General features: G+C 44.5%; 1 protein-coding gene across 2 annotated transcripts in view; it reads left to right on the top strand.

Annotated features, from left to right (window-relative positions):
* The first annotated feature begins 286 nt into the window (after window positions 1–286).
* creb3l2 (cAMP responsive element binding protein 3-like 2) overlaps window positions 287–12,907 on the top strand; it is a 143,005-nt gene continuing 130,384 nt past the window's right edge. The window contains exon 1 of one of the 2 annotated variants that reach the window (XM_086008602.1): window positions 287–484. In XM_086008602.1, the coding sequence (XP_085864728.1) occupies window positions 383–484 (102 nt within the window). In that variant the 5' untranslated portion in view covers window positions 287–382. The remainder of the gene's footprint in view (window positions 485–12,907) is intronic. The other variant, XM_086008601.1, reaches the window with a different exon arrangement.

Raw genomic sequence — 12,907 nt, 5'->3', positions numbered from 1 at the left:
TAGTTCTCTAACTCAGTGAACTAACTCCACGGGGGACTTTCTCGGTCTTTTCTGTGAGGCATTCGCTCGGTGAAATGGCGGCGGCAGTACTGGCCGCGCGCTGCCTGGTCCAACCGCCAGACGCCAGGAGCGCGCACGCGCATTACATTTCAAACGGACAGGCGGTGGGCGGCACCCGCAAACCAGAAGGCGAAGTGGCTCAAGCGGATTGGTTGAACCCGCTGCCAATAGAAAAAGGCTTGTCGGAAGATACCCGGCGGCCGATTGGCTGACGCAGCTGTCAGTTAGAGTTTTCTTTGCGCTTCCGGCCGGTGCGAGAAAAACACCAACGGGACTCCGTCTTGGGCTGACAGACGGTGATTACCGAGCAGCAGCAGTAGTGATGGAAGTGCTGGACAGCGATAGCACCGACCCCCTCCACTGGGACACCAAGCTCAGTGAGCTGAATCTCTCGACGGGAAACTGCGAGGCCTTTTACACGACGGTAAGATCTCACTATTGACTGGAGCTGTGGGCCCTGGGTTAACGCCATTGGTGTATCTCCTTGTGTGTGTTGAGCTGGGTACTGCGGGCCCCCCAGAGATGGAGTTGGGTTTTGTCAATCCCCAAGCTTGGCTTGCTCGGAAAGGGGTTGAAGATTGGGTGATGCCACTTCCAGTGATGGGACTGTCTGGAAACATTTCGGAAATCTGTCAATCAGACTCCAAAAGTTTGTTTGTTTTCCCCCCCTCCTTTCTGGTACTGGGGAGTTTTGATACGATCTGGGTGCCCAGACCCATTCAAGAAGATGATGAGGCGCCTCTTGGCATCCAGTGGCAGCGTGCATCGTCCCTGGCAGCCTTTAAACAAGAGCTTGTAGCCAGAGGTTCTACCAAATCCAGGTCTGTGCCTGACCAAGGCAATGACCCAAGTTATCATTGGAGATGCGTGGTCGGTTGATTCATCTCCAAGTTTCACATCTAGATTTCCCATTCATCTGTCCAACATTCTTCCCTTCACCTATACTACCAAAAAAGCAGGTTAACTGGTCATTCATCTTGTTGTCTTCTCTGAAATTCTGTGTGCAAAATGGTTGCTGTATTTACTAGTTAATTGTAGATTAAGTATAGTGAATCAATGGGCTGCCTGTACAGCTGTTAATTGACGTGAACTTGCTACACTCTGAAGTAATAGCTCCTTTGGGGTTTGGAACTCCCATATAGTGATTGGCATGTTGTTTTCCCTACATAGTCGGGAACGGTAGTGTAGTGGTAATGTCACTGGGCTAGTAATCCAGAGCCCTGGACTAATGATCTGGAGACGTGAGTTCAAATCAGTTAATTAAATAAATCTGGAATAATTACTACTATCAGTAATGGTAACCATGAAACTATCGGATTGTCGTAAAAACCCATCTTGTTCACTAATGTCCTATAGGGAAGGAAATCTGCCGTCCTTACCTGGTCTCCAGACCCACAGTAGTGTGGTTGACACTTAGCTGCCCTCTGAAATGGACTAGCAAGCCACTCAGTTGTAAAAAACCGCTACGAAAACCACTCGGCATTGACCTCGGCACCAGATACGGACACGGTAACGGCACACCCAGCCCAGTTGACCCTGCAAAGTTTCCTCACCAATATCTGGGGACTTGTACCAAAATTGGGAGAGCTGTCCCACAGACTAGTCAAACAACAGCCTGACACAGTCATACTCACAGAATCATACCTTTCAGCCAATGCCCCAAACTCCTCCATCACCATTCCCAGGGTATGGCCTGTCCCACCGGCACGACACACCCACCAGGGGTGGCAGCACAGTGGTGGCCCTGGGAGTCCTCAACATTAACTCTGGATCCCATGAAGTCTCATGGCTTCAGGTCAAACATGGGCAAGGAAACCTGCTGATTACCACCTACCGTCCTCCCTCAGCTGATGAATCAGTACTCCTCCATGTTGAACACCACTTGGAAGAAGCACTGAGTAGCAAGGGCACAGAATGTACTCTGGGTGGGGGACTTCAATGTCCATCACCAAGAGTGGCTCGGTAGCACCACTACTGACTGAGCTGGCCGAGTCCTGAAGGACATAACTGCCACAGGTGGTGAGAGAACCAACATGAGGGGAAAACCTACTTGACCTTCTCCTCACCAATCTACCTACCGCAGATGCATCTGTCCATGACAGTATTTGTAGCAGTGACCACCGCACAGTCATTGTGGAGACGAAGTTTTGTCTTCACACTCAGGACACCCTCCATCATGTTGTGTGGCACTACCACCATGCTAAATGAAATAGATTCAGAACAGATCTAGCAACTCAAAACTAGGCATCCATGAGGCGCTGTGGGCCATCAGCAGCAGCAGAATTGTATTCCACCACAATCTGTAACTTCATGGCCTGACATATCGCTCACACTACCATTACCATCAAGCCAGGGGACCAACCCTGGTTCAAGAAGGAGTGTAGAGGAGTGTGCCAGGAGCAGCACCAGGCATACCTAAAAATGAGGTGCCAACCTGGGGAAGCTGCAACACAGGACTACATGCATGCTAAACAGCAGAAGCAGCATGCTATAGACAGAGCTAAGCAATCCCACAATCAACGGATCAGATCAAAGCTCTGCAGTCCTGCCACATCCAGTTGTGAATGGTGGTGGACCATTAAACAACTAACGCGAGGAAGAGGATCCATGAATAGCCCCATCCTCAATGATGATGGAGCCCAGCACGTGAGTGCAAAAGACAAGGCTGAAGCGTTTGCAACCATCTTCAGCCAGAAGTGCCAAGTGGATGATCCATATCAGCCTACTCCTGAGGTACCCACCATCACAGAAGCTAGTCTTCAGCCAATTCGATTCACTCCACATGATATAAAGAAATGGCTCAGCGCACTGGATACAGCAAAGGCCATGGGCCCCAACAACATCCCGGCTATCGTGCTGAAGACTTGTGCAGCTAGCCGCGCCTCTAGCCAAGCTGTTCCAGTACAGCTACAACACTGGCATCTATCCGACAATGTGGAAAACTGCCCAGGTATGTCCTGTCCACAAAAAGCAGGACAAATCCAACCCGGCCAATTACCGACCCATCAGTCTACTCTCAATCATCAGCAAAGTGATGGAAGGTGTCAGCAACAGTGCTATCAAGCGGCACTTACTCACCAATAACCTGCTCATGGATGCCCAGTTTGGGTCCCGTCAAGACCACTCGGCTCCCAACCTCATTACAGCCTTGGTCCAAACATGGACAAAGGAGCTGAATTCCAGAGGTGAGGTGAGAGTGACTGCCCTTGACAACAAGGCAGCATTTGACCGAGTCTGGCATCAAGGAGCCCTAGTAAAACTGAAGTCAATGGGAATCGGGCGGGGGGAAAAGCTCCACTGGCTGGAGTCATACCTAGCACAAAGGAAGATGGTTGTGGTGATTGAAGGTCAATCATCACAGCCCCAGGACATCGCTGCAGGAGTTCCTCAGGGCAGTGTCCTCGGTCCAACCATCTTTAGCTGCTTCATCAATTACCTTCCCTCCAACATAAGGTCAGAAATGGAGATGTTTGCTGATGACTGCACAGTGTTCAGTGCCATTCACAACTCCTCAGATAATGAAGCAGTCCATGCCCACATGCAACAAGACCTGGACGACGTTCAGGCTTGGGCTGATAAGTGGCAGGTAACATTTGCGCCACAGAAATGCCAGGTAATGACTATCTCCCACAAGCAAAAGTCTAACCACCTCCCCTTGACATTCAACGGCATTTTCATCACCGAATCCCCCACCATCAACATCCTGGGGGTCGCCATTGACCAGAATCTTAACTGGACCAGCCACATAAATACTGTGGCAACAAGAGCAGGTCAAAGGCTAGGTATTCTGCGGCGAGTGTCTCACCTCCTGACTCCCCAAAGCCTTTCCACCATCTACAAGGCACAAGTAAGGAGTGTGATGGAATACTCTCCACTTGCCTGGATGAGTGCAGCTCCAACAACACTCAAGAAGCTCGACACTATCCAGGACAAAGCAGCCCGCTTGATTGGCACCCCATCCACCACCTTAAACATTCACTCCCTCCATCGCCTGTGTACCATCTACAAGATGCACTGCAGCAACTCGCCAAGGCTTCTTCGGCAGCACCTCCCAAACCCGCAACCTCTTCCACCTAGAAGGACAAGGGCAGCAGGCGCATGGGAACACCACCACCTCCAAGTTCCCCTCCAAGTCACACACCATCCTGATTTAGAAGTATATCTCCGATCCTTCATCGTCGCTGGGTCAAAATCCTGGCACTCCCTCCCTAACAGCACTGTGGGAGTACCTTCACCGCACGGACTGCAGCGGTTCAAGAAGGCGGCTCACCACCACCTTCTCGAGCAATTAGGGATGGGCAATAAATGCTGGCCTTGCCAGCGACGCCCACATCCCATAAACTAATTAAAAAAGGTACCAATTTTTGATTGCATTTTGCACAGGGAGGAATGCTTAGCTGGAGAGGGGCAACCATCCAGATTATTCAAGATGCTTCTTAACTCGGAGAGTGGCGAGAATATGGAACCCGCTACCAATGGAGTCATTCAGGCGAATGGCATAGATACATTTAAGGGGAAGCTAGATCAAGGAATAGAAGGGTATATTGACGGTGATATGAAGTAGGTGGGAGGAGGCTTGTGTGGAGCATAAACACCAGTTGGGTCCACTGGCCTGTTTCTGTGCTGTAAATTCGATGTAAGATCCATTTCCTAGTTGTGAGGACGCTACAGGGTCCATTCAGTTTGAAGAAGCACTAACATTGCCTTATAACTGGGAACGTGCTAATGAGTAGTTATGAGTTGGTTATTTGATGTGGTTTATATTTAGTCTCTTTGTAACTGTAGATGTCTGGATTGGTATCCAGCAAAATCGGTTTCTGGACCTATGTTGCCATGTGTCACAGGGTTACCAAGAATCTATGCATTGGGGCTGCTTTATGTGACTTGCCTGATTGTGAACCTACATCAAATCTGGAGAAAATTACTTGCTAAAGATCAAACTCTACAAGCTGTGGTGACATATTGTGTGTCAATGTATTGAGCAGCAGGAAGGTGAACAAGGTAGCGGAGTGAGAATGACATTAATGAGGAGCTGTAAAACAAAAGGGGGGAAAAAACAAACAAAAATGGATGGATGGAGCTTGAAACGAACTAGTGAATAATTAAATGGGAAAGCCAACTGCAGGTCTGGAGTTGGCTCGCACCAGTAGTTAGGTGCCAGAATCAGGAGCTCTGATCGATAGAATTGTCTGGTATCCAGCAGACAGAATTGAACCACTACTTCATGTCCAGTCAGGGCTTTATTATTATTGATGGCCCTGATGAATGCCTCAGTGTGGATATTTCAACCTGTTGCATTTGTTTGGGTTTCTCTGTCCACACCTGCCAAGACTATATTGCTAATATTATGAATGAGAAAGTAGAAAAGAAGCGGAAGTAGAATTAAGCTGGGCATGCTATGACCAGTCCAGATCATGCCAGTGCTGCAAGCTGCTCCGGCTCTACACACATGGGTGACACAGCAACTAATACATTTAAATCTATGCATCTGTCAGCACTGAACCATCCAACTGGTCCTACCACAACAGGAAAGGCTGGTGCTGATTTCTTAGCCCTGGAGGGGGCTTAAACGACATCAGAAATGCTAGTCCACATCACCCTGCTATTCACTTTTGTGACAATTGACACCATGAGCTATGTTTCAATTAATACTCCAAAGCTGAGGATTGGGGTGGACCAGTTGAACCACTTCTGCAGTGCATCTCCGTTTCAAATCTGTATTTGCATAAGGTGCTGGTTATTCCAGATAAAGATGAGTTCTGCGTTAGTGTCAGTGAGTTGTTTGCATTGGTTAATGGTGGTGATTCTCCAGTTGGTACTTAACCCACATGATCGCACTGCCATCTCCTTCTGTGGCATCGGTTTGGGAATGGGATGGTAGTCTACTTAGGAACCTTTTGTCTTGGGATACCTCCCTTTCAGGGTTCAGACCTACACTCCTGGCAGGGAGGGAAGGCGAGTGTCTGGTTTTTTTTTAAGGGACCTTTGTTGAGAAGGAAGGAGGGAGCAACAGGGTCAGAGAACCTCTCTTTTTATTGCTGCTTTAATTCCCTTCCCTCCACCCCACATCCTCAAGTATGCACTCCATTCACTCCCTGCTGAGGAGAAAATTGTCAAAAAAAGGGATTATGGCATGTTGACCCTAGACTCGGTGGGAAATCTTGTTCTCACTGTATGTGTCTTGTGGCCTGTGATGAATGAAATTACAGTTCTATGACTACTGTCCAGTGAAATATTTGTTATATATGTTCAATATGGAACTGCTCGAACTTTGCCTTCACTGGGTTAATGGATTGGAATTTGGATTTGTTTCTCGAGTTTTTAGTTTTTATTGGCACTTGAGTCATACTACGTAAACAGATCAATTTTTATAAAAACACTAGACTCAGCTCAGTGTGAACAAGGTGCAGTGTGTGTGTTGAAATGCCATTTAACTCCTCTCATTGAAGAGATATCAAGGACTGTACAGGGCAGAAGTCAAAGTATTACTGATAATCAGAGCCGCTAGCTTATGGTGACTGAGTAAGTCAGATATGGTTTTCATTAAATGGAATTCTATAAGTTTTGTTAGTAGTTTGGGTATCAAATTCTCTAATTACATCCTTTTCAAACAAAATCAGAAATAAGTGGCCTTATTAACTTTTTATTTTGCTATTCCTATAGTAGTCGATGTTAAACATCACAAACTACACAATAGCTTGTTTTCAGAATTACAGCAATGGTATTAGCTGGGATCAATTTTTTTTATAGTATTATTTAGGAATTGTTTTCAAGGATTCTGATACTTATTTGGTAAAGTTGGCTTCTTTCAGTTTATAAAGAGAAATAACAGTCTTGTCTCATGCTATTTAAGTCCATGTCTTGGATGAATTTTTAATAGAAAAACATATAACCTCTGATCCAATACCAGTTTAACTGCTATAATGAAACAATTTTGTCTTTCTCTGTCGTGTTCGTCCGTGACCTCTAGTAGTGGTACAGGAAACTCATTGGTATCCGGCACCTACGGGACCGGGATGGTGCCGATTGATTAAAAATTCCGGATAACGGAGAGGTATACCTACCAAGGTATGAGAGCCCCGTTGTACAGCACACCGGTTACACGGCCACAGATCCAGGAGTCCCTGTTACACGGCCACAGGTGCATGGACACCGGTTACACAGCCACTAATATACAGTAAAACTTACCTGAACCTACTCCTGAATTTTGCCGGTTAATAGAGATTTCCGATTTAGGTGCTGTTTAAACGAGAGTTTCCTGTATATAGCTTTTTATGTGTGAGATCCATGATACGCAGCTGAGTGGCGGGTTTTGCTTACATATTCTCTCTGGTTCAGCATCACTAGTCACTTGCGTAAGCAGAGCTTGCATCCCCTATAATCCAGGGTGCACCCTTTTACTTTTCAATATCTATTTAAATTACAGGAAACTGGTTTATCTGGAGGTTAACTGTCCGGAATGCTCGATCCACCGGCAAAAATCAGGAGCCGTTTCGTTAGTTTTTTTTTCTTTTCGTTGCTTTTTTTTCACCAGTCAGGCTCTGCAAGGTCTAGCTGAAGCTGTTGCTTAGCTACATAGACGCTTGCAAGGTATGGCCGACTGTTTAGAAGCTGTTGCTAAGCAACAGGGTTTGTTGCTAGATACGGAGCTCAAAAGCTCCGTATGTTTTAACATTAGCGCTGGTTTGTCCGGCAGTTTTGATGGGACGGCAACAGCTCGGTCCCGTCGGTGCCGGATATCACAAAGTTTCCTGTATTCCCTAACCTCAGGAATTGTAACAGAATCTTTGCTATGTATGCCAGGTACTGCAATATTGCACGTGCTGCTGTGTACTTTCTACTGTCTTTACAGAAGGTGTACTGAATAGCATTTTTATCGAGATGAGGTACAACCGGAAGTAACAAAGTGGTTTATTTTCCATAACATGCATTCCATTTTGAAAATTGCATTCTGTTAATTCATGTATCAATTTCTTGCGTTCCTCTTTCATTAAAATAGTATGCATCCTTACTGGCTGGCTATTCCTATTCCTGAGTTAATTGATGCTGTGTTTTTGTTCCTGGCTGCTTGAATTCACTCACCCTTTTCTGTACCCAAGAGAACATGAGAGATAGAAGGGCCCATTTTAATTTTGGGTGGTGCCGAAAAACTGGCGGTAGCGGATCAGCCACCTGTTGTACAACCCACCTGATTTTCAAAGGAACGGAAAATCAGCGGGTTGTATAATCAACAGCTGATCAACTACTTGCTAGTTTTCCGCCACCTCTGAAAGGTTAAGTCTGCTGTAGAGAGCCCTCCAGTGTGCTTAAGTCTGTGGTTGGAGGTGGGGGGAAATTGGCCGCTAGAGCTTCAAATTGGAACCGTCCTTGGAATTGTGGGGAAACAACATGCCAGAGTGGCTGGTTAGTAGCATTGAATGAAAACGACCTTCCCTAATAGCCTTGGAAGCTCGACTGTTCAGTTCAGCTTACCAGCCCCTGGAATCTTCCCATTGTTTTAAAGCTACAGAAACGTTCACGCCCAAAATGCCAGTATCAGAGCAGTTTGTTTGTTATCCAGGGACCATTCCATCACCATAGTGTGAAAGGCTTGAGATTGTACACAACAATCTCTTTTGTTTACTAGTTAACATTTCAAATTACAATGGGAACCAGTCTGTATTCTATGTATTCTGTTTTAAATGTTGAGCTGAAATCTTTGCATTTAACATTATAGAAATATTATGCATTAACAAAATTCAGTTCATGCAAGACCAAAACGCTACAAGCTTTTTACAGTATATGCTGGCTTCATGCTAAGTAACTGGCCCAAGTAGGATAGCCTGCTCTAAATTATGAACATTCTTCTGACTGCATATTTCTTCCTACAAATTTTGCCTGAATAATGCACTGTCGAGCAAAACCCTTCCTTTTATAGTACCTTAGTTTATCAAGCTTAAAGCATTCCCCCAGATAGTCATTAATCACACCACCACGTTTGGAGTTTCTATCAACACGATACAAATAAATCTGTCCGATATAATTTTACCTCTGCAAGATTCTTCGATGTTGATTAGAAACTTAGTAGTTAGCACCTTTTTAGTTAATGGAGCATCCTCAAATATTTGGGTATTTCTATTTTTCATGGCCAACTGAGGGTATGCAAAGGATTGGTAGATAAGTTAATCCTATAGTGTCTGGTTTGCTACAGCTTTTCCCATATCTTGTGTCATTTCTACATAGCTGTAGTGCTGATTTAAAATAACTTCATTGTTCAGTACCTATAAAGTTTAAGTTAACTGCAACATTTTCTTTCCTAAAATAGAGAGATTCTAGTGCCTTTCAATGAATTCTGGGTATGTGGCTGTTACCAATCACCTGTGGCTGATTGGGTGATTTGGCAGATCCCAAGTCTGATCCCGGTCTGTGGTGGATGAAGTAATCGCAGCTGGGTCAGCAGTTGGGGAAGTGGAAGTGCAATTAGCTTGGTAAGGGAGGAAAAACTGGCCAGGTTTCCTGCTCCTGATTTACTTTCTCAGTGAACCTTGATGGAAGGCATATATGCATGGATCTTTGGGAGATTGGATTGGCACAGCTGTGATGCACCCATGGTTGAATCGCCAGGTTTTACTTGATGTTGAGGCTCGCTTACAAAGCACAGTCACTTGGGTAAGATACGGGACAGCGGCCAGCCTCTGGAATTGCAGCCATCATGATTCAATTGCCTGCAGGAGAAGCGGACAAGACCTCCATGTATATGAAGGGTAATAATTCTTCTTTCCTCGTATTGTAATGTAAAATGGGAGGAACTTTGTAATAACTGATTTATTTTAAATTGCTGTTTACAGGTTTTATTTTGATTTTGGAGGTGAATTCGATTTCTAAAGTAAACCCACAGAAAATGTGAGCCGTGTGTTGGTTCCAATGCTTTCAACCTAGAATGGATTTGTGAATGCTGATGCAATTACTGGTTTCCTTCAAAGCTTACTGCTTCGTAACGCCATGCTATACTGCAAGTCTCTGCAGCTTCAGTCTACGCTGCACCAGATTTCCCTTGTTAAGTTGGCTAAAGGAAAGCCCCCTATATATTTGATCTGCCAATTTGCTTCAGATTGCACCAGAATATGTTTAACTTCTGAGGAGAGCTGGATCATTTTTGTCTTGAGCGGATTTTGTATTGCGTGAACACTGCTGGCTCCTAAAGTGTGGGTCCTTGTGCAGCCAACAGCATTACTGAAGTAAACTTGCTGGATTTGCTGTAGCTGGGAAGAAGTTTTTTTTTAAAAAGCTGGATTTTATTGGCTTCTGGCCATGACTCATATGGCAAGTTTACTTTGGCGTTGACATTGGGTTTTTGAGACCTGTGTAGGAGTTTGTGGCACTAGCTTATTATAAAAGTGACTTAATTTTCTAGTGATCCTTTACAGCAGGAGCTTGCATTGTTCATCATGCAGGTTACATGCCCCTGCATAATAAACAATTCATTAGTCACTCTGTTACTTTGGGAATATCACAAGACTACAATTACCATTTGCCCTGGCTTCGAAGTAAAGTTGGAATTTCTAGTTCCGTTTGAATTTGAATAGCGCTGTATTATATAATTCCTACCTGTGCCCATCTGCCAAGAGAAATCACAATATTACTCTGTAAGATGGTGTGTAGACACTATATAGTGCTTTTTATATTTTAGGCCAGGTCTCTGGAGCAAAGCCGAGAAGTTCCACTGCCCTCTCCAATCTTCCTGTGAACTGGTGGCAAAGGGGAAAAAGCATGTGCAGGCTGCCTGTGCCATTTTGGCCAGTGATCATGCGTGGAGTATTGATGTTGCATCATAGCATCAGTACAGAGGTAATGGACACACATGTGCATACAAAGGCATGGCACCATCACTGAAATAACAGCGCATCTACTAGCTCTAGTTAGACTGGTGGCAACCAGGGAGACCTAGCGAAAAACAGATCTTCAACATAAACATGTCCGACATGTTTATGTTGATGTGGCTGCCGGAGTCTCCCTGTGTAAATGTATTTTTTTCTTAATCACTCAATCATCTGAATTAGATGATGTACAAGGTTTATTTTTTTTAAATCATCATTCTGATCATTTGAATCTAACTTGATATTCAGAAACTCTGAGTGATTTACACAGCTTAAAATTTGGGCCTATAGACAGGCCCAGAAAAGGATCCTTGACTTTTTGGTGAATAACTTTCCCGTAGAAAGTGCACAGACTGGTAAAGTTCAGTTCTCAGTATCTGGCTGGTAGAGGATACTGCTGTTGATGGACTTTCAACTTCTGTGTCACTAAAAGTTATTCTGGATGTTACCCTTTGTGTAAGTTTATACTGTACAGAAGATGGTGACCTTGATTTGGAAACCAGCCACTACATGGTAACTTTTTTTAAATGTCTTTTGAAAAGATATTGGGCCGGGTCTTTTTTCTGCACCCTTCAGCTCAAAATTCTTTTAGCACCGTAACTTGCTGGAAGTGCGAGCTAATAACATCGTGACGAGCAAGCTGGAAGTGCGAGCTAATAACATCGTGACGAGCACGCTGGAAGTGCGAGCTAATAACATCGTGACGAGCACGCTGGAAGTGCGAGCTAATAACATCGTGACGAGCACGCTGAAAGTGCGAGCTAATAACATCGTGACGAGTAAACTGGAAGTGCGAGCTAATAACATCGTGACGAGCACGCTGGAAGTGCGAGCTAATAACATCGTGACGAGTAAGCTGGAAGTGCGAGCTAATAACATCGTGACGAGCAAGCTGGAAGTGCGAGCTAATAACATCGTGACGAGCAAGCTGGAAGTGCGAGCTAATAACATCGTGACGAGCAAGCTGGAAGTGCGAGCTAATAACATCGTGACGAGTAAGCTGGAAGTGCGAGCTAATAACATCGTGACGAGCAAGCTGGAAGTGCGAGCTAATAACATTGTGACGAGCAAGCTGGAAGTGCGAGCTAATAACATCGTGACGAGCAAGCTGGAAGTGCGAGCTAATAACATTGTGACGAGCACCAGGGCAGCTGGGACCTTGGTGAATGTTGGGACCAGTGAGATTTAACGATTGAGAAAGAAACCGAGTAACTACAGAGAAAGTGGGTGATTTAGAGTCAAATCAAGTACAGAAAGAGAATTAAAGTGAGGGGGAAAAAGATTGGATTAAGAGAGGAAAAAAGAAAGGAAAAGTTTTTTAAAAATGTAAAACATTTTAAATTTGCCATTTTAAAAATCTAGCAACATTTGACGACACACAGGAATGAAATTGAACCATTTAAATTGTCCCCTTTTAAGGCCAGAAAGGTTGCTTGGCATTACATTAACAATTATTGTGTCGCTAAAAATGTACTTGCGCACTTAATTAACTTTCTGTGGCGAGTTTAATGGACAATTAATGTGCAAATCCAGCAAGTTCTTAAAAATAACAGGGAAGCTAAGGCCGAGATCCCATTTGTGTGAAGCAAACGGCGGAGCGGTGTAAATCGAGCAGCAAGTTCTAGAGATTTGCACATTAATAATGGCGCGAGTCGTTAACACGCTGTTATTTTTCCAGTAAGATCTGGCCCATTATTTTGAAGCTTTTTTTTAAACTCCGTGCTTGACAGCATCTGATAATGTCAGCAAATGGAGCCCCTAAGTTCAACAGGTTAGCGATAGTTCATCTTGTACTTTTTGTGATGATTTTGAGCTGTTTTGGCTTTGAACAGTTAAGCACCATCTCAGTTTTATAACTGAATGTTTGAAAACTTCCCCTCATAAAATCTTGGGGATGAGTTGATTAGATTAGTTGCAACGCATTTATATAGTTTGCTTCTCTAGTACATTCTTTATGTAATAATATGCATACGAAACATTTATCTTATAAA

Source organism: Somniosus microcephalus, chromosome 16 (genome assembly GCF_052327205.1).
Source record: "Somniosus microcephalus isolate GS21.2 chromosome 16, FLI_Smic_1.0, whole genome shotgun sequence".
Taxonomy (NCBI): domain Eukaryota; kingdom Metazoa; phylum Chordata; class Chondrichthyes; order Squaliformes; family Somniosidae; genus Somniosus; species Somniosus microcephalus.
Note: the sequence above shows the minus strand (reverse complement) of the source record. Positions and strands in the feature narration are given on the sequence as shown.